Source organism: Fukomys damarensis, unplaced genomic scaffold (genome assembly GCF_012274545.1).
Source record: "Fukomys damarensis isolate Sample0158 unplaced genomic scaffold, DMR_v1.0_HiC HiC_scaffold_16, whole genome shotgun sequence".
NCBI lineage: Eukaryota > Metazoa > Chordata > Mammalia > Rodentia > Bathyergidae > Fukomys > Fukomys damarensis.
Window position 1 is genome coordinate 72,886,883 of NW_022900928.1, and position 24,003 is coordinate 72,910,885.

At 36.5% G+C, this 24,003-nt stretch overlaps 1 protein-coding gene across 7 annotated transcripts in view; it reads left to right on the top strand.

The window, feature by feature from the left end:
• The window catches only part of Ccdc15 (coiled-coil domain containing 15), a 101,619-nt gene that overhangs the window by 7,676 nt on the left and 69,940 nt on the right, over positions 1–24,003 (top strand). For all 7 annotated transcript variants that reach the window (XR_004517491.1, XM_010628699.1, XM_010628700.1 and 4 more), the window contains 3 exons: positions 17,030–17,143; positions 17,347–18,264; positions 18,996–19,112. Coding sequence is in view for 6 of the 7 variants with exons in the window: in XM_010628699.1 (XP_010627001.1) it covers positions 17,030–17,143; positions 17,347–18,264; positions 18,996–19,112 (1,149 nt within the window). In the remaining variant the exon portion in view is untranslated. The remainder of the gene's footprint in view (positions 1–17,029; positions 17,144–17,346; positions 18,265–18,995; positions 19,113–24,003) is intronic.

Here is a 24,003-nt window from a genome sequence, read left to right on the forward strand (position 1 = left end):
GGTTTTTTTTTTTTTTTTTTTTTTGGTACCAGGGATCGAACTCGTGTCCTTGTTCTTGTAAGGCAGGCACCAGAACCACTGAGCTAAATCCCCGGCCCCTTTTTGGTTTTTTTTTTGGAGGGGCCTGGGAACTTTTGCCTATCCATGACAGTAGATGCTTTTTAATCTTACCATTTCTGTTCACATTTTTATCCACTAGATGTCGCCATGAAACTATTAAGGTGCTAACTGCCTCAATTTATCTACAATTAGTTGAGTAAATGGTAAATTCACTTTATGAATGTTAATGGACTTTTTAGTTTTCTTGTGTTTGGGACCTATAGAAACAGAATCTTGGAGATGTAAGTTTTTTAAGTTCATTTGACATACTGAAATATTTTTGAGTGAAATGATTTGACACCTGGAATATACTTCAAAATAATATAAGGGAGAGATGAAGTAGGGAGTTATGGATAAAGCAAGATGGCAAGGAGTTCATAATGTTAAAGCTGAAGCAAGGAGTGGTGGCATATACCTGTAATGTCAGTATTCTGGAAGCCTGAAACAGGAAGATCACAAGTTCAAGCCTGGCCTGGGCAATTAGGGTTTTCTTCTTTTTCTTTTTAAAATCTTTTGGGACCAGGGGTTTAGCTCAGTGGTTCTGCCACCTGCCTCTTTTTAAAATCTTTTTACTTCATGAAAAAAAACAAAACATTTTCACGATGAAATAACAAGTGAATAACAATAGTTATTATACCATGTGTATCATTATCTTCAAAGTAGTTATTTACAAGACATAAACTAAAGAGATTTTTACAAAAAAGAAATAAACAGATACAAACATAAACTTTCCTTTCAACAAACTGAGATAAACTACTAGTATAAATGAAACAGAAATTAGCATATATATTGAAATATTTAAAAAATGGAATATGTAATTTGGGAATATATTTGAACTTCTCTCTACTTCCTATTTATCTCTTATTTTGTTCTTTGTGTGTGTGTGTGTGTGTGTGTGTATACACTTGTGTTTGTGTGTATGGTATTCTATAAGACAAATTGAGATATATGAGCTTGTGTGTCTGACTTATTTCACTTAACATTATATTCTCAGGTTGCATCCGTTTACCTACAAGTGCCTCTTTAATGGTAGAATAGTACTCTATTGTGTATAAATGCCACATTATCCTTATGCATTCATCTGTTGATGGACATATACGCTGTTTCCAAGATGTATCTATTTTAAATTGTGCCGCTATAAGCATAAGTATGCATGTAGCCCTGTAATATAATTTTAACTCTTTTGGGAAAATACCTAAGAGGGGATAGGTGAGTCAAATAGAATTTCTACTTTTAGTTTTTTGAGGAATCTCCACACTGATTTCCATAGTGGTTGTACTAGTTTATATTCCCACCAAAATATAGTAGAATTCCTTTTTCTCCAAATCCTCACCAGCATTTGATAGTTAGATTTTTGGGTGATAGCCATTCTTTCTGGGGTAAAGTGGTGTCGTGGAGTAGTTCTAATTTGCATTTCTCTGATGGTCAGCAATGATGAGCATTTTTTAATGTTTATTGGCCATTTGTCTTCTTCTGAGAAGTGTATTCATTTTGGTTGCCTGTTTTTGACTGGGTCATATTTTGGAGAGCGGTCTAATGTTTTTTTAGTTTTTTGTGTGTTCTTAATGTTATTCATCCATCTGTGGAACAGCTGGCAAATTTTTTTCCCAATTCTTCAGATTATTTCTTCATTCTGTTGGTTGTTTCCTTTGCTGTGCAGGTTTTTTAATTTGATATGATGTCATTTGCTGATTCTCAGTATTAATATTTCTTATGTTATTGAGGTTCTGTTCAGAAAGGCCTTGCCTTTGCCTGTGTCTTCAAGAGTTGTGCCTGTTTTATCTTCTAGCAGATTGTTTCTGTTTTAACATTTAGATCTTTGATCCATTTTGATTTTAGTTTAGTACATTGTAAGATATATGGGTCTAGACTCAGTCTTCTGCATGTGGGTATTCAGTTTTCCCACACCATTTATTAAAGAAGCTGTCTTTCCTCCAGTGTATGCTTTTTGCTCCTTTGTCAAAGATTAAATAGCTATATAGGCATAGGGTCATTTCTGCTTTTCTGTTCTATTCCATTGATCCACATGCCTGTTTTTATGCCAATACCATGCTGTTTTTAATCATTGTGGCTATATAGTATAAGTTGAAGTCTGAGAATTTGATGCTGGCTGCTTTGCTTTTGTTACGCAGGATTGCTTTTGTTGTTCTGGGTCTCTTCTGTCTCCACATAAATTTTAGGATTGTTTTCTGTAGTTCTGTGAGAATGCTCTGTGGTGCTTTACATGGAATCTGTATATCAACTTTAGAAATGTACCATTTTTGATTATGTTGGTTCTGCCTATGTAAGAACAAGGAACATTTTTCCATTTTCTGATGTTCTCTTCAGTCTGATGTAATTTTTATTGTGGAGATTTTTACTTTCTTTCTTAGGGTAATACCTAAGTATTTAATTTTTTTTGATGCTATCGTGAATGGTATTGTTTTCCTAATTGCTTTTTTTTTTGAGACAGGGCCTCACTATGTAGTTGAAACTGCTCTGGAACTCACTGTGAAGCCCACGCTGGTCTCGAACTGACAGCGATCCTCCTGCCTCAGCCTCCCGAGTGCTGTGATTACAGGCGTGTGCCACCATGCTTGCAAGGCAGGCGGTGGAACCACTGAGCTAAATCCCTGGCCCCCTAATTGCTTTTTGGATGAGTTCATTATTAGTGTGTATGAATGCTATTCTTTTTTGTGTGTTTATTTTGTATTTTGCTACACTGCTGAATTTAGTTATCAGTTTTCAGAGTCTTCTGTTGGGAGTTCTTTGGGTCTTGTATGGGTAATGTCATCTTCAAATAATACTTTGACTTTGTGCTTTCCTATACATATGCCTTTTACTTCTTTCTCTTGCCTGATTGCTCTAGGTAATGTTTTGAGGACAGCATTGAACAGGAGTGATGATAACAGACATTCTTATCATGCTTTCAGCTTTTCTCCATTTAATATGATGTTGGCAGTAGCTTGGTTGTAAATGGCTTTTATCGTGTTGAGATAAGAAGCTTCTCTACCAGGCTGGATATTTAGGTCAATGGTGCCGCCACCTACCTCAGAAGCCCAAGGTCCTGAGTTCGATCCCCAATACCAAAACAAAACATCTTCAGGGTTTTCATCCCCCTGCTTTTTTTTCATACTGGGGATCAAACCCGGGACCTTGTTCTTCAGGGTTTTTATCATGAACACATGTTGGATTTTATGAAAGGCTTTTTAGGCATCTTTTGAGATGATCGTGTGATTTTTTTGTCCTTGATTCTTTATGTGATGAATTATATTTTTTTATTTGTATGTGTTGAACCATCCTTGCATGCCTCAAACAAAGCCTACTTGGTCACGGTATATGATCTTATTAATGATTTGTCACATTCTGTTTGTTAGTATCTTGTTAAGGACTTTTGCATCTCTGTTCATTAGAAAAACTGAGGCTGGGGATTTAGCTCAGTGGTGCCACTGCCTGACTCAAGCACAAGGTCCCAAGTTCAAGCCCCAGTACAAAAAAAAAAAAGAAAGAAAAACTGGCCTATAGTTCTTTTTTGGTTGGATCCTTGTCTGGTCTTGGGATCAAGATGATATTAGCTTCTGGAAATGATTTCGGAAATACTCCTTCCCTCTCAATTTCATTAAAAAGTTTGAGGAGTGGGCCAGGGAATTAGCTCAGTGGAGCCACTGCCTGCCTCACAAGCGCAAGGTCCTGAGTTCAATCTCTGCTACAAAAAAAAAAAAAAAAAAAAGTTTGAGGAGTATTGATGTTAGATCTACCATGAAGTTCTTGTAAAATTCAATTGTGAATCCATTAGGTCCTGGACTTTTCTTAGTTGATTGATTTTTTTTTTTTCTACTGTTTCAGTTTCATTGCCTATTATTGAATTGTTCAAGATTTTTAAATCTTCTTGGTTCAACTTTGGCAATTCATATGTATCTAGAAATATCTGTATTTCTGAGTTCTCCAGTTGTTTGGCATATATATTTGTGAAGAAGTTGCTAATAATTTTCTGGATTTTGACAGTGTCCATTGTTATTTCCTTTTTCATTTCTAATTGAATCAGTTTGTGTCTTTTTTACCCTTATTTTGGTAAAATTGGCTAAAAGTTTATCTATTTTCTTTTTTCTTTCAAAGAACCAGCTCTTCAATTCATTGTTGTTTTTGTTTTTGTTTTTTAATACAAGCTCTGGAATTAGATTGTTCTTGTTTTGCTAAGACCTTGAGATACATCATTAGGTTATTTATTTGGGCTTGGTTTACTTTTCTATTTACCTCTATAAACTTCTTCATAAGACTGCTTTCATTGTGTCCCATAAGTTCTGGTATGTTGTACTGGCGTTATTGTTTAATTCTAAGTATTCTCTTTATTTCTTTCTTAATTTCCTCTGTATCACATTGGTTATTGAATAGTGTGTTGTTTAATTTCCATATGTTTACATAGTTTCTGTGGTTCTTTTGCTATTGATTTCTAGTTTAACTGCATTATGATGTGATAATATGCATGGCAAAAATTTGCTTCTTTTGTCTTTCCTTGGGCATATGCTTTTTGCACTAATATGTGCTCTATTTTGGAGAAAGTACTATGTGCAGGTTAAAAAAATGTGTATTCTGTTGGTGTTGGATGGAACGCCCCATATATAAGTCCATTTGTTCAAAGATTGGTTTCTTTTTTTGTTTAGTTGATCTGTTTGTGATAGTGGATGCCCCACCATAGTGGTATTGATGTGTATTGATCTTTTATGTCCATTAGTTTGTTTTTTGAAGTTGGGTACACCGTGGTTTGATAATATATGTTTGTATTTGTTACCTCTTCCTGTTGAGTAGTTCTGTTAGCCAATAGTATGTATGCAATGTCCTTTTTTGCCCCTTTTGATCAGCTTTCACTTGGAATGTACTTTGTCGAAAAATACGATAGCAACATTTGCTTGTTTTCAGGTTCCTGCTGTGTGGAATACTGTTTTCTAACCTCTGGTTTCTAGTCTATGAATTTTTTTTGGAGTGTTAAATTGTTTCTTGTATACAGCATGCCTTTAGATTTTCTCTCTTGATCCATTCTGCTAATCTGTGTCTTTTGATTGGCAACTTGAGTCGATTTACATTGATGGTTGTAATTGATAGGTATTGACTTATTCCTGTCATTGCATTAATTTCCTGTTGCTGTTTTGCTTTCTTTCCCTGATACTTAATTGCTAGCCCTACCGGATGTATTCATTTTATTGGACCTTTTGTCATTGTTGGCTTCACTGGCTCCTTCTAGGATGTCCTTGAGTATTTTTTGGAGTATTTGTTTGGTGGTCCTGAGTTTCTTTAGGTTTTCTCTATCATGGAAGTAATATCATTTCTCCATCAATTTTGAAAGATGAATTTGCAGGATAAAATTCCAGGGTTGGAAGCTGTTTTCTTTAAGAGTTTGAAATACTTCATTCCACGCTTTCCTTGCTTTAAAGTTTGTGTGGAGAAATGTGTTGTAATTCTGATAGGTTTTCCTTTATAGGTGATTTGTTGATTTTCTCTAGCAGCCCTTGACGTTCTGTTTATGTGTTTTAGTTCTGGTATTTCATTTATTATGTATATGGAGTAGTATTTTTCTGACCATTGCTATTCAGGGTTCTGTATGCTTCACTTATTTGTATGTTAAAATCTTTTTCCAAGTCTGGGAAGTTTTCTGCTATTATTTGTGCAAACAGGTTTTTTTTTTTATGCCCTTTAGGTTGTTTTCTGATTTTTTTGCTAATTTCAATTAGTCTTTCATTATTCTTTGAGTCATTTAGGAGATGCTGGATCCATTTTTCACGTTCCCTTATTGTTTTTAAAATACCTCTTATTAAGTGATCATTGACACAGCCCTGTCCTCCTCACTTGTTCTTCACATTGGTTGCTTTTGCTACTCATACTGTCCAACATGTTTTTGATCTCTCGGATTGCTGTTTGGAGCCTTCTTATGGATTCCTAATTTTTTTTTTTTTTATTCTGGGCATTTATGTTTTGTGTTTCCTTGTTCAGCTCCACTAGCTGTTTATTAGTGTCATCTCTGGATTAGCTAATCATTTGTTTTGTTATGGTCATTATGTGATTAGTTATATCTTGTTTAAATTCACCAACCACCTTGCAGAACTGTTTTATTTCTAGTGACACCCTTTCAGACCTGCCTGCCATGTAACTTATGATTTCCTCCCCAACAATTCCCCCATACCGATTTTGAAGGACTTCAGAGTTTTTGAGAGGCATTTTGTTGCTTTGATTTTTCATATTTCTATTTTGTTTGTTGTGCCTTGGTTTGCTAATTCTTTGGTCCAGTGCTCTGTTTGGAAGCTTGGAGGGAGCCACAGTATTGTGCATGACACCCCAACCCCTGGCAATCCAGGTCTTTGCACAGAGAGAAAAGCAATGTCCACTACTATTTTACCTTGTCTATGGTAGTAATTTCAGTGACAAAAATGGCATCAAATGTCAACTGGATATTGACAAACCCTAAGAACCTCTCATGAATAGCTCTTTGCCAGAAAAAAGAGGACTCTCGCTTTAATGAATACAGTTAGCCCCCCCATATTGCTGTATAATAATTCAGCATTGATTTTTGCTGGATAATGGCAGCAATACCAGAGCTTAAACAAACCACTAGGTTAAGTGTCTTCTTCAGGACTGCCTCCTCTGACAATTACTCCCACCAAACTTTGCTTCCCACAAGAGATTGTAAGCTTCATGACCTTCTTGGACCAAGCCAGACCTTCTAGGGCATCACAGGACATCTCACCCTCTCCAAGCCTATCTCCCAAGGTTTTCTCTCACCAAGTAGTCTCTGTGGAAGAGTATTACTTTAGTCTTGAAGTAGAACTCTCTCCTTGGCATTGGTCTCTTTCATTCAGGTTGGTCTGTTGGTTGGTTGCCAACTCTTGCCTGTTCTGTGGAGAACCCAGGGGCTGGAGGTATGGGTGCTGTTCCTGGGTCTTCCTTTTCCTGGGTCTGGCACAGGACCCAGCATGCATTGGCATTGGCTGGTCCTCCTGTTGTTGGTGTGGGGTTCCAGTGGGTTTTGCATTGACTTGGGGCAAAGCATGTGTTTCTGGGGTCCTCCTGGGCTGAGAGCAGAGCACTTGCTTCTGTCATCCTTGTACCTGCAAGGGACTGGGCACGGTATGGTGTCCTTCCTTTTTGAGACAGGGTCTCACTACGTAGTTAAGGCTGGCCTTAAATTCACTGTGTAGCCCAGGCTGGCCTCAAATTCATAGCAATCCTCCTGCCTCAGCCTTCCAAGTGCTGGGATTATAGGAGTTCCCTACCCAGCCAGTCTGGACAATTTAGTAAGACCCTGTCTCAGAATAGAACATTTTTTAAAAGGATTGGTGATATAGCTCAGTGCAAAAGCCTTTGGCTCACTGCCCAGTAACACACACATATACACACATAGAAACACACACAGACACACACATAGTTCTGTTTACTTCTGTAAAGTGAACATTTTCCACATGTTTGAATTTATTTAAGCTTTTAATTGAATGTTTAAGAAAGCTACCTCATCTGATCTGACCTTTCTCTAAATATAAAGGATTCTTTTATCAAACCCAGCCGGGCAGCTTAGTGACTTAGTGAGACCCTGTCTCAAAACAAAATAAGAAATGAAAAGGGCTGGGCATGTAACTTAGTGCAACACTCTGGGTTCATTCCCTAGTACTGGAAAGAAAAAAATTTTTATATTTATATATGTATTTATATATTTATTATATATATTGTATATATAAGATACATATTAACATTCTGCTTAAACACTAATAGTTTTGGGCATCTTACTGTTTTTTGAGAATGTTCATTTTATTTTTAGAAGACTTGCAGTTGTGACAATTTTTTCAATATATTGAGTCAAAATTTTTCTCCCTATAATTTTTATCCATTGGTTTCAGTTTTGCTTTCTCAAGTAATACAAACTAAAATATCTAAAAGCAGTTCAGGTCTTTATATTTAATCATTTTTCTGATTTTGGATTTCTACATTCCTAATTCCTTGGTTGATTTCTTCTAAATGCTCTTTAGTTTTTCAGTTTTTTTTTCAAATATGACCCCAAGCACTGAACACAATACTGTTTCAAATGTGATTTGTCTTGGAGAGTTCTTACTTTGTATCCCTACCTAACCCTCTACTTAAAGGTACTTGGTATTGCCTGTTGGTTCAGAGATCAGATAAGGTTAGGCACCTAAATTTAGGAAATATAATCAAGAAAAAAATTTTTCAATTTTATGGCCATATAAAGTAGGTAGTAGTATCTACTGGCTCAAAGATCAAACAAGATTAGGCACCTAAAGTTAAAAACTAGAATCATAGAAATTTCAATTTTATAGCCATATAAAATAGAAACAGCTCCTTGTTTTGTTAGGAAGATATTTATCTTCAGGGATTGAGTTTCTATGGTGCTCTTGATTACCCCATTTGGGCAGTTTTTGAAGAACAATTTATAATTATTTTATTCTTACCATATAATAATTTTTTAATCTATAGATTATGAAGTTCACTGCTGTTTCTTTCTAGCATGATTTATCTCAGATTTTTGTTTCTCCTTGAACCTTTTACTACTTTTATTTTTATTCTCTCATTATAATGTCAATTTTCCAGCTTTATGTACTATTTTTTTCCTGTACTGAGGATTGAATCTAGGACCTCACACATGGTAGGTAACACTCTACCTGAATTTACATCCCCAGTCCTGCAGCTTTGTAATAGCATGAAAAATAATTACTTTTTATAGTTCATTAAAGGTTTAAGTGATGTAAAATAACCTGCTAAATTTCCTATAATCTCCCATTGAAAAAAACATATTATAAATAGGCTCTTTTGGCTGCAAGACTTCAGGATAACGCAAACAGTGGGAAAGGTTTTTTTTGTTTTGTTTTGTTTTTTGAGACAGGGTCTCACTATGTAGTTGAGACTGACCTGAAACTCACTATGTAGCCCGGGCGGGTCTTGAACTCACAATGTTCCTCCTGCCTCAGCCTCCCAAGTGCTGGGATTACAGGCATGCACCACCACACCCAGCTTTGGGAAAGTTTAAGAATATACATGGGTTAGTAAAGACAGATATTTTGTACAAGTCTTAACTCCCTTTAAAGAGTGTGTACTTGAGAGTTTTTCTGGATATAAAGCAGCTTCGGTCATGGCAACAGCATGGAATCTTTGATCCTTATGCTAGTGTTTAAACATTAACTCAGTAGATTTAGTTGCTCTCAAAGGATGACCAGCCTTCCCTGTTTGCCCAAGATGGAGGTGTTTCTCAGGACCTGAGTCCTGTAGTACTAAAACTGAGTAACTACCAAGCAAGAGAATAGCAATGGCAGGTAAGGCAAGGATACACTGATTGGGACTAGCTTTTTGATCCATAGTTTCAAGGCTGATTGTTTTTCAGAAAGCTCTTATTTTTGGGGAACTATTGTTCTGGCTCATTTCCTGAGCAGCTGGGACAGAGGCTTATGCTACTGTTTCCAGTTTAGGTAGACCTTTGTGGCATTACACAAATGGTATTAGATCACCATGGCAATAGAGAATGGTATATTCTATAAATGGTAGATCTTTTCTGTAGCCTTTTCCTACTATGCTACTCAGTACTGTATTATTATTTCACTTACATAGTTACATATAAGCCCCACCTTTTTTATTCCTAATTAAAATTACATGAACAAATTAAAAAGAACCGAAGATACATAAACAATGAGCAGTGTTATTGTAGATATTTATATATGTCAAGTTTTATTGTGTTTTTGGTCTTTTAAGAGAGAGTTTTCCTATGTAGCCCAGGCTGGCCTTGAACTCACAAGGATTTTTTGGCCTCAGTTTCCTAAATGGTGGAATAATAGACAAGTGCCGCCACACTCAGCTAAAAAATATTTTTTAATGTGATCACATTTACTTTTAGATTTTAATGTGTGACAGTTTTTGCTGATTGTTATGATAGGACTTTATGTCATTGTTGCGATAGGACTTTATGTCATTGTTGCATGTAGAAAACACTGAATCAGGATTTGTGTTTATGTGATACACTTCTAGTTAGCCCCTGTTTTAATCAGCCAAGTCTAGGGTGTAAGCTGTCAAAGGGTGTCCCTTTCTTAGGGATTGTGGGAATGGCAGTTTTCTTTAGAAGGCACTGTGATTGATTATCTGGTACATCTGAGTTACCATCTCTTGGGGTCAGTGAGTGAAGGTTTGTGAGCAATCTTATTCTACTAGATACAAGAAAATCTAGTCCTGTGTCCTCTAGGATATTCTTAAGGTCTGAAATAGCATATGTATTTATTTGTGGTATATGAGAGCCCAAGATATATCCATATACTTCTGTTGTATTTGAAGAGGTGGCTTTGTGAGGGAAATTGTCAAGATTTTTTTTCTTTTTTGCATTTCTATTTTTATGAAGATTATATATGTACACACTTTAAACACATAAATAGATTGTATAGGGTGAAGAAAAGGGGGTAAAAGGAATTGAGATGTAATATGTACATGTACCGATTCTGTATGATGAGTGTAATTATGTATTATAAACATGTGCTAATAAAAACTGAAAAAACAGGTGTGTATGATGTTTATAATTTTAAAGCAGAAGTGCTTTTCAAACTTCCTTGTTTTTCCCTCCTCAAAATAGAGTATTTTAATTTTTATAGTTTTATCTTTTGTTATTAACATTCATATTTCTAAGTAATATGCTTGTAGTGCTACTTGATTTTTAAAATTTAAACATTTTTATTGATGTGCCACTAGATAAGGATGTAGCCCTATTTCTTTTCCCTTCTGTTATTTCATATGCATCCTTTATTAGCCCTCACTCTCTCTTTACGATTAGAATTTTGCTTAGATTAGGGCCGGGGATTTAGCTCAGTGGTTCGGTGGCCTGCCTTGCAAGTGCAAGGACCCGAGTTCAATCCCCGGTACTAAAAAAAAAAAAAAAAAAAAAAAAAAAAGAATTTTGCTTAGATTGATATCCATAATTTACATTGTTATGACTAAAAAAATTATCACAGCCAAACTAAGTAGTGAACTGTGATTACTTTTCCTTCAAGGTATGGCTTTTTGTTTTATCCAGAGTTATTTGACTTTTCTCTTTTAATTTTTACTTTTATTAGTACATGTTTGCTGTACATAATTATTACATTCCTCATGAGTTGATATATGTACCTAATTATTTGTATTTGCTAGGATTTCTGTGCAGTTGTTAGTAATTTATTTTCATCAGGGAATTTTTAAGTCTTGGTCAGAGTTTTAGTAGTAATGATTATCAGCTATAAAAGAATATCTGAATCAAATAATCCCAGCATTCAGGAAGCAGGAGGATTGCTGTGAGTCCAAGGCCAGCCTAAACTAGATAGTAAGGCCCTGTCTCAAAAAAAGAAAAAAAGAAGGAAAGAGAAAGAATGTCTAAGGTTCTAGTATAAAAATATTTCATAAAATTTTATATTTTGAATATTCGTACACATATAACACAACATTTATAAAGTACTTGTTTTGAGATCTCGATGATTGCACCTGAATATTTATAGCAAATCATTTAGAGACCAAGAGCCCAAACTGCAGCCCAAAACCCGCACATGTTTTGCAAAGTCCCAATACTGCAATTAAACCTGAATACTGGTATTTTAATTTAGAAAACCACTCATATATAAACATCTTTTGTCTTAAAAGAAAAATACAATAACAGGGCTTTCAGTGATACAAACAGCTTTTTATTGAAAGGTAAAAGTTCATTTTTGGTGTGCTTTTGCATAATTAATATGATCTTTGCTGTTGTGTGCATGCTGATAATTTGTCAAACTTTGATTCATACTTTATTAGTTTGAGAGCAACACATGCAGCACTCAAGTCTGCATCAATCGGTCTGTCTTTTGTATCAGATTTGATATAAGTCAAAGCTGAAAATAGCTGCTCACAAGCATAAGATGATCCAAACAAAGTAAGAAAAGCAATCCCAAATGCTTTCATTGACTTAAAATTATTTGGCAGAGAATTCCCCAATTTAAGGATTTCATTTTCAGAACTACCAACTGTGCTGTCCTGTGTCCATCCCTTCACACTCTTATCTTCTCAAGTTTTGCATGCAGGTCACAGAATTTATTTTTCCAGGTAGAGCTTTCTTGAATTCTAACAGCTCCTTTCCAGATTTCTAAAATCTAACCACTGAAAGCAGGAAAGATCAAGTTCTTCAAATTTAGCTTTATCCGGAAGAGTAAGAAAACATAGGGTTGTTTCCATCTTACGGAACTGTAGAAGTCTGACCCTGAAATTCTTTCCAGCTGAGACACTAGAAAATTCCTTGTAGATTTCCCAGTGGCATGCAGGATGGTCTGCGTATGCTGTTGAATTTTCTAATCTAATTTTCGATTTAGAAAATATTTCAGCTATCCACTTTCAAGATCTCTTTCAAAAACCTGCTGTTTTCTCATTAAGTGTTTTGATATCATAAAGCATCCTTTCTGTTGTTTTTCCAAAACCTTGTAGTTTTTTGTTCAGTACATTGAAGTATTGGGTAAAATCTGTAAAAAAACCAAACAAAACATGAGATTATTAAGCCAGGACACATCTGTGAGCTGTGGATATTCCTTCCCTTTTCATTCATAAACAGCCTAATTTCATCCAAACAGCTACAAATCTCTCCAAGACATCCTCTTCTCAGCCACCAGACATTATTGTACTTAGTAAAGTATTATACTGTGTGTGCCTTAACCTCATCAAGAAGTGCATGAAACTGTCAAAAATTAAGAGCACAAGCTATGATATAATTCACCATTTTTGTGACATCTTTGAAGACGTCGTCTAATTTTTTGCTGCTTTTCCTGGCACAAAGAATGTTGTGTAATAGAGAGAAACTGAATGCTTTTTTAACAAAGAACTGCGTGAAAATAGATATTGCCCCACCATGAATGATGCCCCATCGCTAGTAATTGAAACCACTTTGTCTGATCTAAGTCTTGTGACAGAAAGGCCACCATCACAGCAGTATAAATATCTATCCTTTGTGTTCTTCCGGGCAAAGATACCAGTTTCACCAGTTTTTCTCTCATGATATCATTAGCAGCATAACACAAAATCACAGCTAGCCTTGTATGATTATATCTGTGCTTTCATACAATCACATGGAGTAACAACTGGCTGCCTTTTGTAAGTCAGTGGTGAACTGCTGACTGGTATCACTTGCCATGTGCAGGTTTCTTTAACAGTATTTCTGCTAAGTGGCAGCTCTATTGCATAATTTTATCCTTGTTTGGGAAATCATGATGAAGAGAATTATTCCCAGACAACATGGCCATTTTGATAAAATCACCATCAGAGAGGAGCTATTATGTTTTGCTATGCACAGTGAAATTTGATATCTGGCAGCTTTCAAATGATTTGTTTTAGAAAGATAGTTGTAAAAATTAGCTGGGTGTAGTGGTGCACGCCTGTGATCCTGGCACTCAGGAGGCTGAGGCAGGAGGATTGAGGCCATCCTGGGCTACATAATAAGTTCAATGCCAGTCTGAACTATGAGCAAGACCCTGTCTCAAAAAACAAAACAAAATGCAAAACAAAAACTAAAATAGTGGTAATAATATTTCCTTAATTTTCCTTCAAGAAACTTTTCTTTCAGCTTCACCAAGTTCAACACTTTTGTAGTTAGTGTCAAAGTGCTGTCTGACACTTGATGTGTGACACACAACACCTTCACTGCATGGAATACATAACACTTTCCTGTTGCAGTCAGTCACTCCAAATGACTCTGGCCAGGCCTCTTGGAATGATCTCCTACTGTTTGTTTTCAGTTTGCTTTTTTTTTTTTTTCCTGTAGTCATTTTTTAGTTCAAGACTTGGAGTCTACAAAAACACAAAATTTTTAAACAGTGAAACAATCAATACGAATCTATCCACATATCAGTTAGTGTAAAGAATTGGATATTCCCTGAATCAACAGTTGATGGCAGTGATTCTCAGCTGAGGTTCCTCTTGCATTTGATGACCACTGGGGTACCGCCATCTTTTGGCTTGCTCTGAAAAAGGCATCTGAGCATATTTTCTACCTTGTGGGGGCTTCTGCAAAAATCACAGCTAGTCTAAGCAAATCACAGCCAGTCTATGCTCACTCTTATTTTTGTAAATTCTTCACAATGAAATATGATGCTGCATATCCAAATATGCCAAGGGAACAGTACAACATTAAAAGAATCTCAGTTTCTAATTAAAACACCTCGCTAAGGGCTGGGGATTTGGCTTATATATATAAAACACCAAATGTGTGTGTGTGTGTGTATAAATCTCCTTGGTAGCGCACTGACCAGCCATGTGAAGGCTCAGATTAATAAATTGTGGCTATGACTTCGTCATCTGGCACCACTACTCCTTTCCAAGCATGCACACGGCCCCTGTGTGCACTGTTATCTGATGCTCAGCTACTTGAGTGATGCTGGGGTGTTGGATATATAAAACACCAAATGTGTGTGTGTGTGTGTATAAATCTCCTTGGTAGCGCACTGACCAGCCATGTGAAGGCTCAGATTAATAAATTGTGGCTATGACTTCGTCATCTGGCACCACTACTCCTTTCCAAGCATGCACACGGCCCCTGTGTGCACTGTTATCTGATGCTCAGCTACTTGAGTGATGCTGGGGTGTTGGCTGGTATGCTGGCAGACAGGGCTCTGTATGCCTGCTGTAGCACACATGCTGTAGGTTCACTACCACTGACTTAGTTCCATCCCAGCCTTTTTTTTTTTTTTGGCACCTGGGATCAAACTCAGGACCTTGCACTTGTCAGGTAGATGCTGTGCTGCTCAGCTAAATCCCAGGCCCTGGTTTGAACTTTTGATCATCCTTCCTTGGCCTCCCAGGTGCCAGGATCACACATGTGACCATGCCGAGCTCACAAATGTATATACATATAAATATATATATTAACATAAATATGCATGAACATGTGCAAATGCATATATATATATATATAATATACCATACAGTCTCATACATTTGTCACGATCATCATTATCTTAGAGTAAGCATACTTATATACTTATTCAGATTATCACATAATTTTATAATAGTATCCTTTTGCTTTCTATGTTTTTATTTGATGCTTATTAATACTAACTTTGATTCTTGTTTTAAATTTTGTTTGTGCTAGCTGCTATAAGCCAGTTATCTGAACTGCAGTGGCTTAAAATGACAGGAAATATTGTTTTATAATTCTGGAGTTGAGAAGTCCAGAATTAGTCTCATTAAATCAAAATCAAGGTGTCAGTAAGGCCATGATCCCTCCATAGGTTTTATAGGAAAATTTATTTTTTTACTTTTCCACCTTTTCGTGTCTCCTAATATTCCTTCACTTATGGCCACAACATATCAATTTCTGCCTGCAACTTCACATCACCTTCTCTTTCTGTATGTTCAATCTCTCTCTGTCTCTTCTTACAAGGGCATTTATTTTCTATCTGGATAATCCAGTATTTTTGCTTCATCTCAATTTCCTTAAATTAGCTACATCTGCAAAGCTTCTTTTTCCTTATAAAGTAATGTTTATAAATCTAGGGATTAGGACCTAGTGTCTTTGGCCACTTTTCAGCCTGTTATAGTCTTCATTACCAGGTCCTTTACAAAATTAAGATTTGGTGAACTCTTAGTGGCAACAAAAGAGAAACAGCAGAAACATAATATATTTTCTGATTGCTGGACCAGCTGAAATATCCTTGACTATAATCAATCTGACTCTAAAGTTAGGACTCCATGGGAAATGGAGATACTGAACCCCCATTTTAAATTTGTTATAGTGAAGCTTTTGAATCCTTATTCATGTGATGTGGGGGCAATAACACCTACTGTGTTTGGCAGTTAAAAGCAGGTACATTCGAGGCTCTGTTTTTCTTTTTATAGCTTCTGTTGTTCATATATCTCCTTTTACATTGTGAGTAACTCTGTTTTAATCCCTTTACTCTGCACCTAACCAAATCTAGATGTCTTCCTCTTGGTAGAATGGAGTAATGTCGAAACTTTTCTCTGGCTAGAAGTATAGATCTCTAAAAGCAAGGACCAGCCAAATGGAATACTGTGAAAAAACATGGTGGTGAGAAGCTTTTGTCTTTAATCCCCAGCTTGTTATTAAATCACAAAGTACTTTTTAGTTATATCTGTAAGTTGTAGCCATATTCCCCTTAAAGGAAAATTGATATTAAAAATTTCAACAAGTAGAAGTGGCTCTGGATTTTTAATTTCTCTAAGTAGTATGGAAATATGCTTATTTTCTGCCAGATGCAGTGCTTATCCTAAAAAATGGTACGTGGTTCATTTCTTTCTTTTCCCCAAAGCAGACATAAATTGCAGAATCAAGAGATATAAAATAGGCTGTGCTACTCTAAATAACAAATTAGAATAAGTCATTATTGAAGTTACTAGATAGAGATAAAGAATAAACAATGTTTATTAATGTTTGTGTTCTAAGTTAATTTAGGAAGGATTCCTGAAGGAGGGAATATCTGAGAAAAGACTTTAACTGTAGTTTTCAAATTTGGGGGTTGAAGAGATTCATGTTAATGGGAAAAAGAGAAGTTTGAGGGGAACTTGAAAGAATTTTCTTGCAAAGAATGATGAAAGCCATTAGATATGCAAAGACCAGTTGAAGAAATGACTATTGAATAGATGGGTAGAACATAAGGAATGTGACTGTACAATAATTTCAAGTGTATTAATTCAAACTTTAAGCTCTCTGTATACTTAATATTAACTATACATTATTTTAAAAGTTGATTTAACAGTCCTTAAATCAAGTTTTGAAGTTGTCAAGTTATTATCTTAGAATAACTATAATCATTTTATTAAACACTATCAGCAGATCAAAGTTTTCTTTGCAGGTAATCCTCTTATCTTAGGTCTGGCATTTTTTTATGATAGGGATCTGTTTTCCTGTTGGAACACTTAGTGCATTTTGTATTAAGACTTTAACCTGTTTTATTTGCTGTTTTTCCCCTTTTACTGGTAGCTTAGTCAGACCATGAAACTGGCACGTCATCGATTGGCATCCTTTAAAACTGTGAGTGAAAAAATGGCATCAGTGTTTCCAAATGGTAAAAGGAAAACCTCTCTCACCCAAGAGGTAAATTAATTTCTAATACACTATTTGTAAAGGTACAGGTAAAACAGATAAACTTTAGTTGGGCAAAGTCTGTAATTTCACATTTTATTTTAGTAATTTGTTTGTCCACCATATCATTTGAGATTATTTTAAGAATTACGTGGAAAACCTAGAGTGTTGCTTTTACCTAACATTCTGTATTTGGTATTTATGTTTTCTTTTAGAAAGTAAAATTCAAAAACCCATTATTTGTTGTGATGGAAGAGAAAGAACAAAATCAGTGGCATTATCAGGATCTTCAGAATATTCTGCCAGAAGCGCAGGGTGATTTGATAGAAGTCCAGAATGTTGAGTCTGAAGCTCAGAGTGTTGAGCCAGATACCCAGGCTATTAAGCTGGCAGTTCAGTCTGCTGAGCCAGAAAGCCAGGCCGCTGAACCAGAAGGCCAGGTCATTAAGACAAAAACTCAGAGCATTATGTTAAAAACCTATAGTTTCAAGCTAGAAGATGGAAATACTGAGTTGGACGTTCAGAATTTTCTACCCCCAAGTCAGGTCTTTCTACCAAAAGACCAGAGTATTCTACCCAAAGACAACTGTGTTTTCCCCAAAAGCCAGAATACTCTACACAACTGTCAGGACCAGGAGTTTCTACTTAGAAACCAGGATGTTTACCCCCCAAAACAGGATATTCTACTCAAATGTCAAGATGAGGATTTTCTACCTGAAGACTGGGATTTTCTTCATAGAGACCAGTGTGTCCTTCCCAGAGACCAAAATATTCTACCCAAATGCCAAGATCAAGACTTTCTACCTGCACACCAGGGTTTTGTACCCAGAGACCAGTATGTTCTTCCCCAAAACCGGAATGTTCTACCCAAATGTCAGGACCAAGACTTTCTACCTGAAGACCAGGATTTTCTACCCAGAGACCAATGTGTTCTTCCCCAAAATGAGGATATTCTACCTAAATGTCAGGACCAAGATTTTCTACCAAAAGGTCAAGAATTTATCTCCAAAGATCACTGTATAATACCCAACTGTCAAGACCAGAATTTTCTTCCCAAAGACCAGAGTGTTCTTCCTAAAGACCAGAATATTCTATACAAATGCCAGAAGCAGAATTTCCCACCTATAGATCAGGTAAAATAGACTAGAAAAGAGATGTTAGAAGAAGAAATGAGGAGCTACTGAGGGTTAGCTACTTAGAGATACTTGGACTGGGATTTGCAAGGATTATATTATAGCCGGGCATGGTGGCGCATGCCTGTAATCCCAGCACTCGGGTGGCTGAGGCTGGAGGATCGCTGTGAGTTTGAGACCAGCCTGGGCTACATAGTGAGTTCCAGGTCAGTCTCGACTACATAGTGAGACCCTGTCTCAAAAAAAAACAACAAAAAAAACTCAACAAGGATTATATTATAGCTGATTTAGAGATCCATGGTTAGAAAATAATTTCCTGATTGGTTTCTCAAAATGGCATAGTTTATACTAAGTGTTAAAGTATTAGCAGCCGCTTATTTCCAATCTGGACAATTTATTTACTTACTTACTTTTGAAAAATATTCTTCATTAGAGAAACTATTTCTGTCAGCCATCTGCTTTGACAGCTAAAAGATGGAAAAAGGAGTGGCCCACAGGTACCCAACAGCATCTTTTACACAGGTTCTAAGGCCAGCCTTCCACCAGAGATCAGTTAGAGTAAAAGGAAGAAGGGGATCAACAGGAAGTAAGTTACTTAGGGTGTGGCTGGTCAGAGATGCCCTTTATACTCTGACCTCAGGTTAACTCCAGATTTTTCTCTGAAGCCTGAAGTTTTAAGTTAATTTATCATTCTTAAGTGAGTGATTAATTTTTTGTGTTTCTATTTTTAGGAAGCAACTTTGAAGCCACCAGCACCAATTATGAGAATCAGACAAGGGAAAGAGGAGCTTCCTCTGAATGTCCATCAGGATCTATGTAGGCATGATCAGGCCTCCACCAGGGACAAGGTAAAACAGAAAAGGGGAATGGAGACCCACAAGAGTGGAACTATTGAGGGTTGAGTTTTGAGTTTAAAAAGATTGTTAAACTAAACTTCAGAACTGACAAAAAGCATGGTTTCTGTTTTATTCCATAATATTTCATATTTCCCTGAGTTAAATTACCCTAAGGTTATCTACAAAGCCTATATTACTGCTATGATAGCACTGCTTCTGGATACTGTTTAGTGTGCATGTGTGTCTATGTGTGTATATGTGTTTCTTTTCCTTTTGAAAGTCCACTTTAAAAAGCACCCATTCTCTGATATGAGAGACAATAAAGGGAAAGAAGACTTTGTCTGGCAGGTTATCATTATCTGTTTCCCAAACCCCATTCCAGAACTTCATCAGAGAGCATGTAGAACAGAATAAAAACAGATAAAGAAATGGGAAATAAAATAGCTAGGTTTTATAAATTCTGAACGACTGGTAATTTGAAATATAGCATTAGGAACTTTGAGGCTATGCTAAAAGTATATCTTTGATTCCTTCCCATATTAGTACGATCATAGTCCTACATATTAGAACAGTGCTCTTCAGGAAGGATGTACAGAGAGTTAAGCTCCAATCAACTGAGTTCCTACTGGTCTTCTCTTTTTTTCTCATCTAGCCCATAATTAATGATATAAAAGACCTTGTTCTACTGAACTATAAAAATGATGATATCAGTTCTGCCATTCAACAGGCTGATATAACAGACTATTTTAATTTACTGTGCTTATTCTCCAACTCTTAATGAATCCCACGGTATTATCACAAGCACACTGACCCTTCATGAAGAAGTGACGAAGATGTAGCAGTGGGGGCTCACACCTGTAATTTCAGCACTCTAAGAGGCTAAGGCAGGATTCCAATTTTGAATGTAGCCTGGGAAACTTAGTGACTTAGAACATGTCTCAAAAATAAAAGTAAAAATAAGACTGAGAATGTAATTGAGTGTGAAGGCCCAGGGTTCAGTCCCCAGTACTGGGAGGTAAAAAAATACTAGGTTAGTTTCTCACTCTTCTGCCTATGATTTGGGATTCAGGATTAAACGCTGCAGAATTGCGTTAAAAGTATACTATCTTTACTCGTCTAAAAACTTGTAAGAGTATTCTTACCTAGTATCCTCGCTGAAGCCTGCAAAATTTAGCATATTACCCTGGTAAGGTTTTTTTTTTTTTTTTTTCTTCTTTTTTCTGTTTTCGTTGTTCCTTTAGAACAGGTTTCTCCATCAAACCTCATCTTTTATTACAGAAGAAAGGGTAAGAGAGGGGTTGCCTCTGGAGTATCATCGATATGTTCCACCTAAGATCGAGGACTAATCCTCCTCTAGAGAACAGGTAGAGCAGCATAGAGAAAGTGTGATAAAAAATATGGTGAATGTTCACATTTTTAAAAAATTATTACAGGAAAAGACACATACCTAGTTAGCTCCCTCAAAATATTACCCCTTGCTTGGGACACATTTTTCCCATCATTCTTACCATTCTTTTTTTTGGTTTATTGAGACAGGGTCTCACTATGTAGCTGAGACTGACCTGCAACTCTCTATGTAGCCCAGGATGGTCTTAAACTCACAGCGATCCTCCTGCCTCAGCCTCCCAAGTGCTGGGATTACAGGCGTGCACCACCACACCTGGCCATTCTTACCACTTTCTGAAGGTGCTCTTAAAGTTCTCTTTCAGGAGCGTCTTTAGTTTTGCTATTATGGCTGCTTTGATATTCTGATGCAATTAAAAGTCTTTCTCTTTTATGTTCATTTTGACTTTGGAGAAGAGCCAGAGGTTGTACAGTGCTGGTCTGGTGAATAAGGTGGGTGAGGACACACTGTGATATTTTTATTTGACAGAAATTGCTGTAAATGTTCGACAAATGCAGGGTGTTCAAAATATATGGTGAATGTTTACATTAAAGAATTTATTATGGTGAAAGACACATTGCCATGTGTCTTCAAAGTACTTCAAACACACCCTATTCTTGGCAATATATCCTTTCAAACACACCCTATTCTTGGCAATATATCCTTTACTGTAATAAATTTTTAAAATAAATTTAAACATTCATGATATCTTTTGATCACCCCTTATATTTCTAAATGAGAAACAAGACTAATTACCTAAGATTAGACTGAAATTTGTCAAGCTAGCTTGTGTGTGGATTACATAGATTTAAGACCTCCAGAATTAGGCTAAGACTAAAATGTCTTTAATTATATCAAAATGTGCCAGAATCTCTAATTTGCTTTAAAATTGTCCTGGAAAAGTTGGAGAAGAGATGAAAAGGCAAAATATTGCTAATCATTCAAATTGAGTGATGCTGACCTTGGGCTTCATCATATTTTTTTTCCACTTCGATGTATGTTTTGAAATGTTCATGTTACACACAGTTACACACACACACATACACACCGGCATGTATATGCCTAGCTATTCTGTTATCCTTATCTGGTGTCAGTATTCTGGGATTGTCACAGAAGTCTGTTAGCTCTATTTCTGTTTAGGCAATCAGTCTTGTATTTTGTTATCTTTTAAAATTAGTATATCAAACAGCCTTCATATTTGGAGATATGGGAGACTCGGGAAAGAGTTGCTTCTGGAGAGCCATCTGTGGTTTGCCCAGTATTTCAGACCTAATTGTTCCCAGACAATAAGAAAAACAAAATCTACTGCAGAGTAGGTAGCAGAGAGTAAAGTATTTAAGTTTTGGCTCAAGATCAAGGCCATGTAGGACTGCTGCAGGGGATTAAGTGTTAAGGTCAGTAGTAATGGGCAAGGAAGGTAATGGTCGTGCTCTGGCTGTATCACACCACTCTGATCGATTGAAACCACTTTAGGCCTCTTCACTGAAGCTTTTCCTGTTGCCACAGGAATATATTCCTACTTGGATAACTTAACGCAGTTTATGTTGTCTTTCAGCCCAGGAGCTATGGCTAGGTATCACATGGTTTGACAGATGAGAAATGGAGAAAGAACTTATTTCCAGAGTGCTCTAGATATGTTTTACATGAAATTCAGGATTCTGGTTCTGCCAGAGAGTGGGTAGACCACAGTGTAGTAAAGAGTAAGCAGCAGAAAGTAAATTTGTGAGTTTGAGCTGGGCTTTCAGAGCTATGTTACTAACAAAGATGATGATGGCAGTGTTATCTCTTACTACTATTAGCAGTATTGTTATTATAAATAACAGTTTGTTTTCTCTTTTTTTTTGTTCCGGGGATTGAACTCAGGACCTTGTGCTTGCAAGGCAGGGGGCCGCACCACTGAGCTAAAGCTCCAGCCCAATAACAGCTAGTTTTCACTGGCACTTACATAGCCATGATGGTTTTAGGAGTTTGTATCACTATCTCATTTAATTCTTGCAGTTACTCTGGGAGATAGATACTAGTATCCTCGTTTTTTACATGAAATTTGAGATTGCTTTTTGGGTAAAATTAAGATTCATAACAGTGGCAAAAAGTATATTGGTTACTTTTATACTATAGCAGAATATTCTGACCTATTTAGATAACTTCATGGTCATAACTAAAGCCTACAGCATTATCACTACTGTTATGTCAGTGATCACACAATTTGATAAGTGCTGTCGACCCTGGTACTTTGTTCTCCCTTTGCATTCAAAAATAATGCAGGTTTACTGGAGAAAACATTTTACTAGTGTAAATTAATACTGTATTTATATTTAGAATTCCTGATACTGTATAGTATTTTTCTTATTTGTTTTTGCCAGTAACCTGTATAGTACCCCACACAAATTATTCTAAACCTTAAACACTCCTTAAACTTCTTGCTGCACCCATACTGTCAGACCTTCATAAAGAAAATAGAAGTCATCACAACTGCCCCAACCATATACTGTTTTTTTTTTTTGTTCCCATTCTAACCTGTTCTTCTTAGCTCAGAGGAAGAGTTGTCTCTATTTGGATCCATATTCTAAATTCCCTTGCTTTCTTTTCTTCTATATCCTTTCTTGATTAATTATCCTGGATCATGGATATATCTTCAGCCAGTTTTCCTTGATTAGCTCTTCCTCTTATAAATATTCTTAATTCTATTCCATTAAAAATTTTTTTCCTAGGGCCGAGGATTTAGCTCAGCAGTTCGGTGCCCTGCCTTGCAAGCGCAAGGACCCGAGTTCAATCCCGGGTACCAAAAAAAAAAATTTTTTTCCTGGGCTGGGTATTTAGCTCAATGGTTCCACCACCTGCCTCACAAGTGCAAGGTCCCGACTTCAATCCCCAGCACCCCAAAAAAAGAAATTTTCTTGCCAGACACAATGATACACTTCTGTTGCTCTAGCTTCCTGAGAGGATACGGCAGGAAGATTGAAAGTTTGAGACCAGCCTGGGCAGCTTACTTAGACCATCTCAAAATAAATAATAAGAAAAAGCCTGGGGATGTGGCCTAGTAGTAGAGCACAGGTAGTAGTATTATACACAAGGCCCTGGATTAAATCTCCAATACCACAAAAAGAGAAAGAAAGAAGGGGGAGAAAGAAAGAAAGGAAGGAAGGAAGGAAGGAAGGAAGGAAGGAAGGAAGGAAGGAAGGAAGGAAAGGAAAGGACCAGTGGTTCTGCTGTCTCCTGCCACCTCCTTCACAAGCATAAGATCCTAAGTTCGATCCCTGGTACCAAAAAAAAAGAAAGAAAGAAAGAAATTGAGTTTTATAGACAGTGACGTATCTTTATAAAATGTTAGGTTGATTTATAAGTATTGCTCTGCATAGTTTGTTAACAGTAAGGAGTTATCTAAGTCTGAACAATGCACTTGGCAATCAGATGTCATGGTAGGAGAAAACCACAGCTGACATGCTACATAGGACAAAAACAACCAAAGAAGAGTGGTGGAAATGTAGGGATGGAAGTAGGGTTTATTAGAAGAGTAAC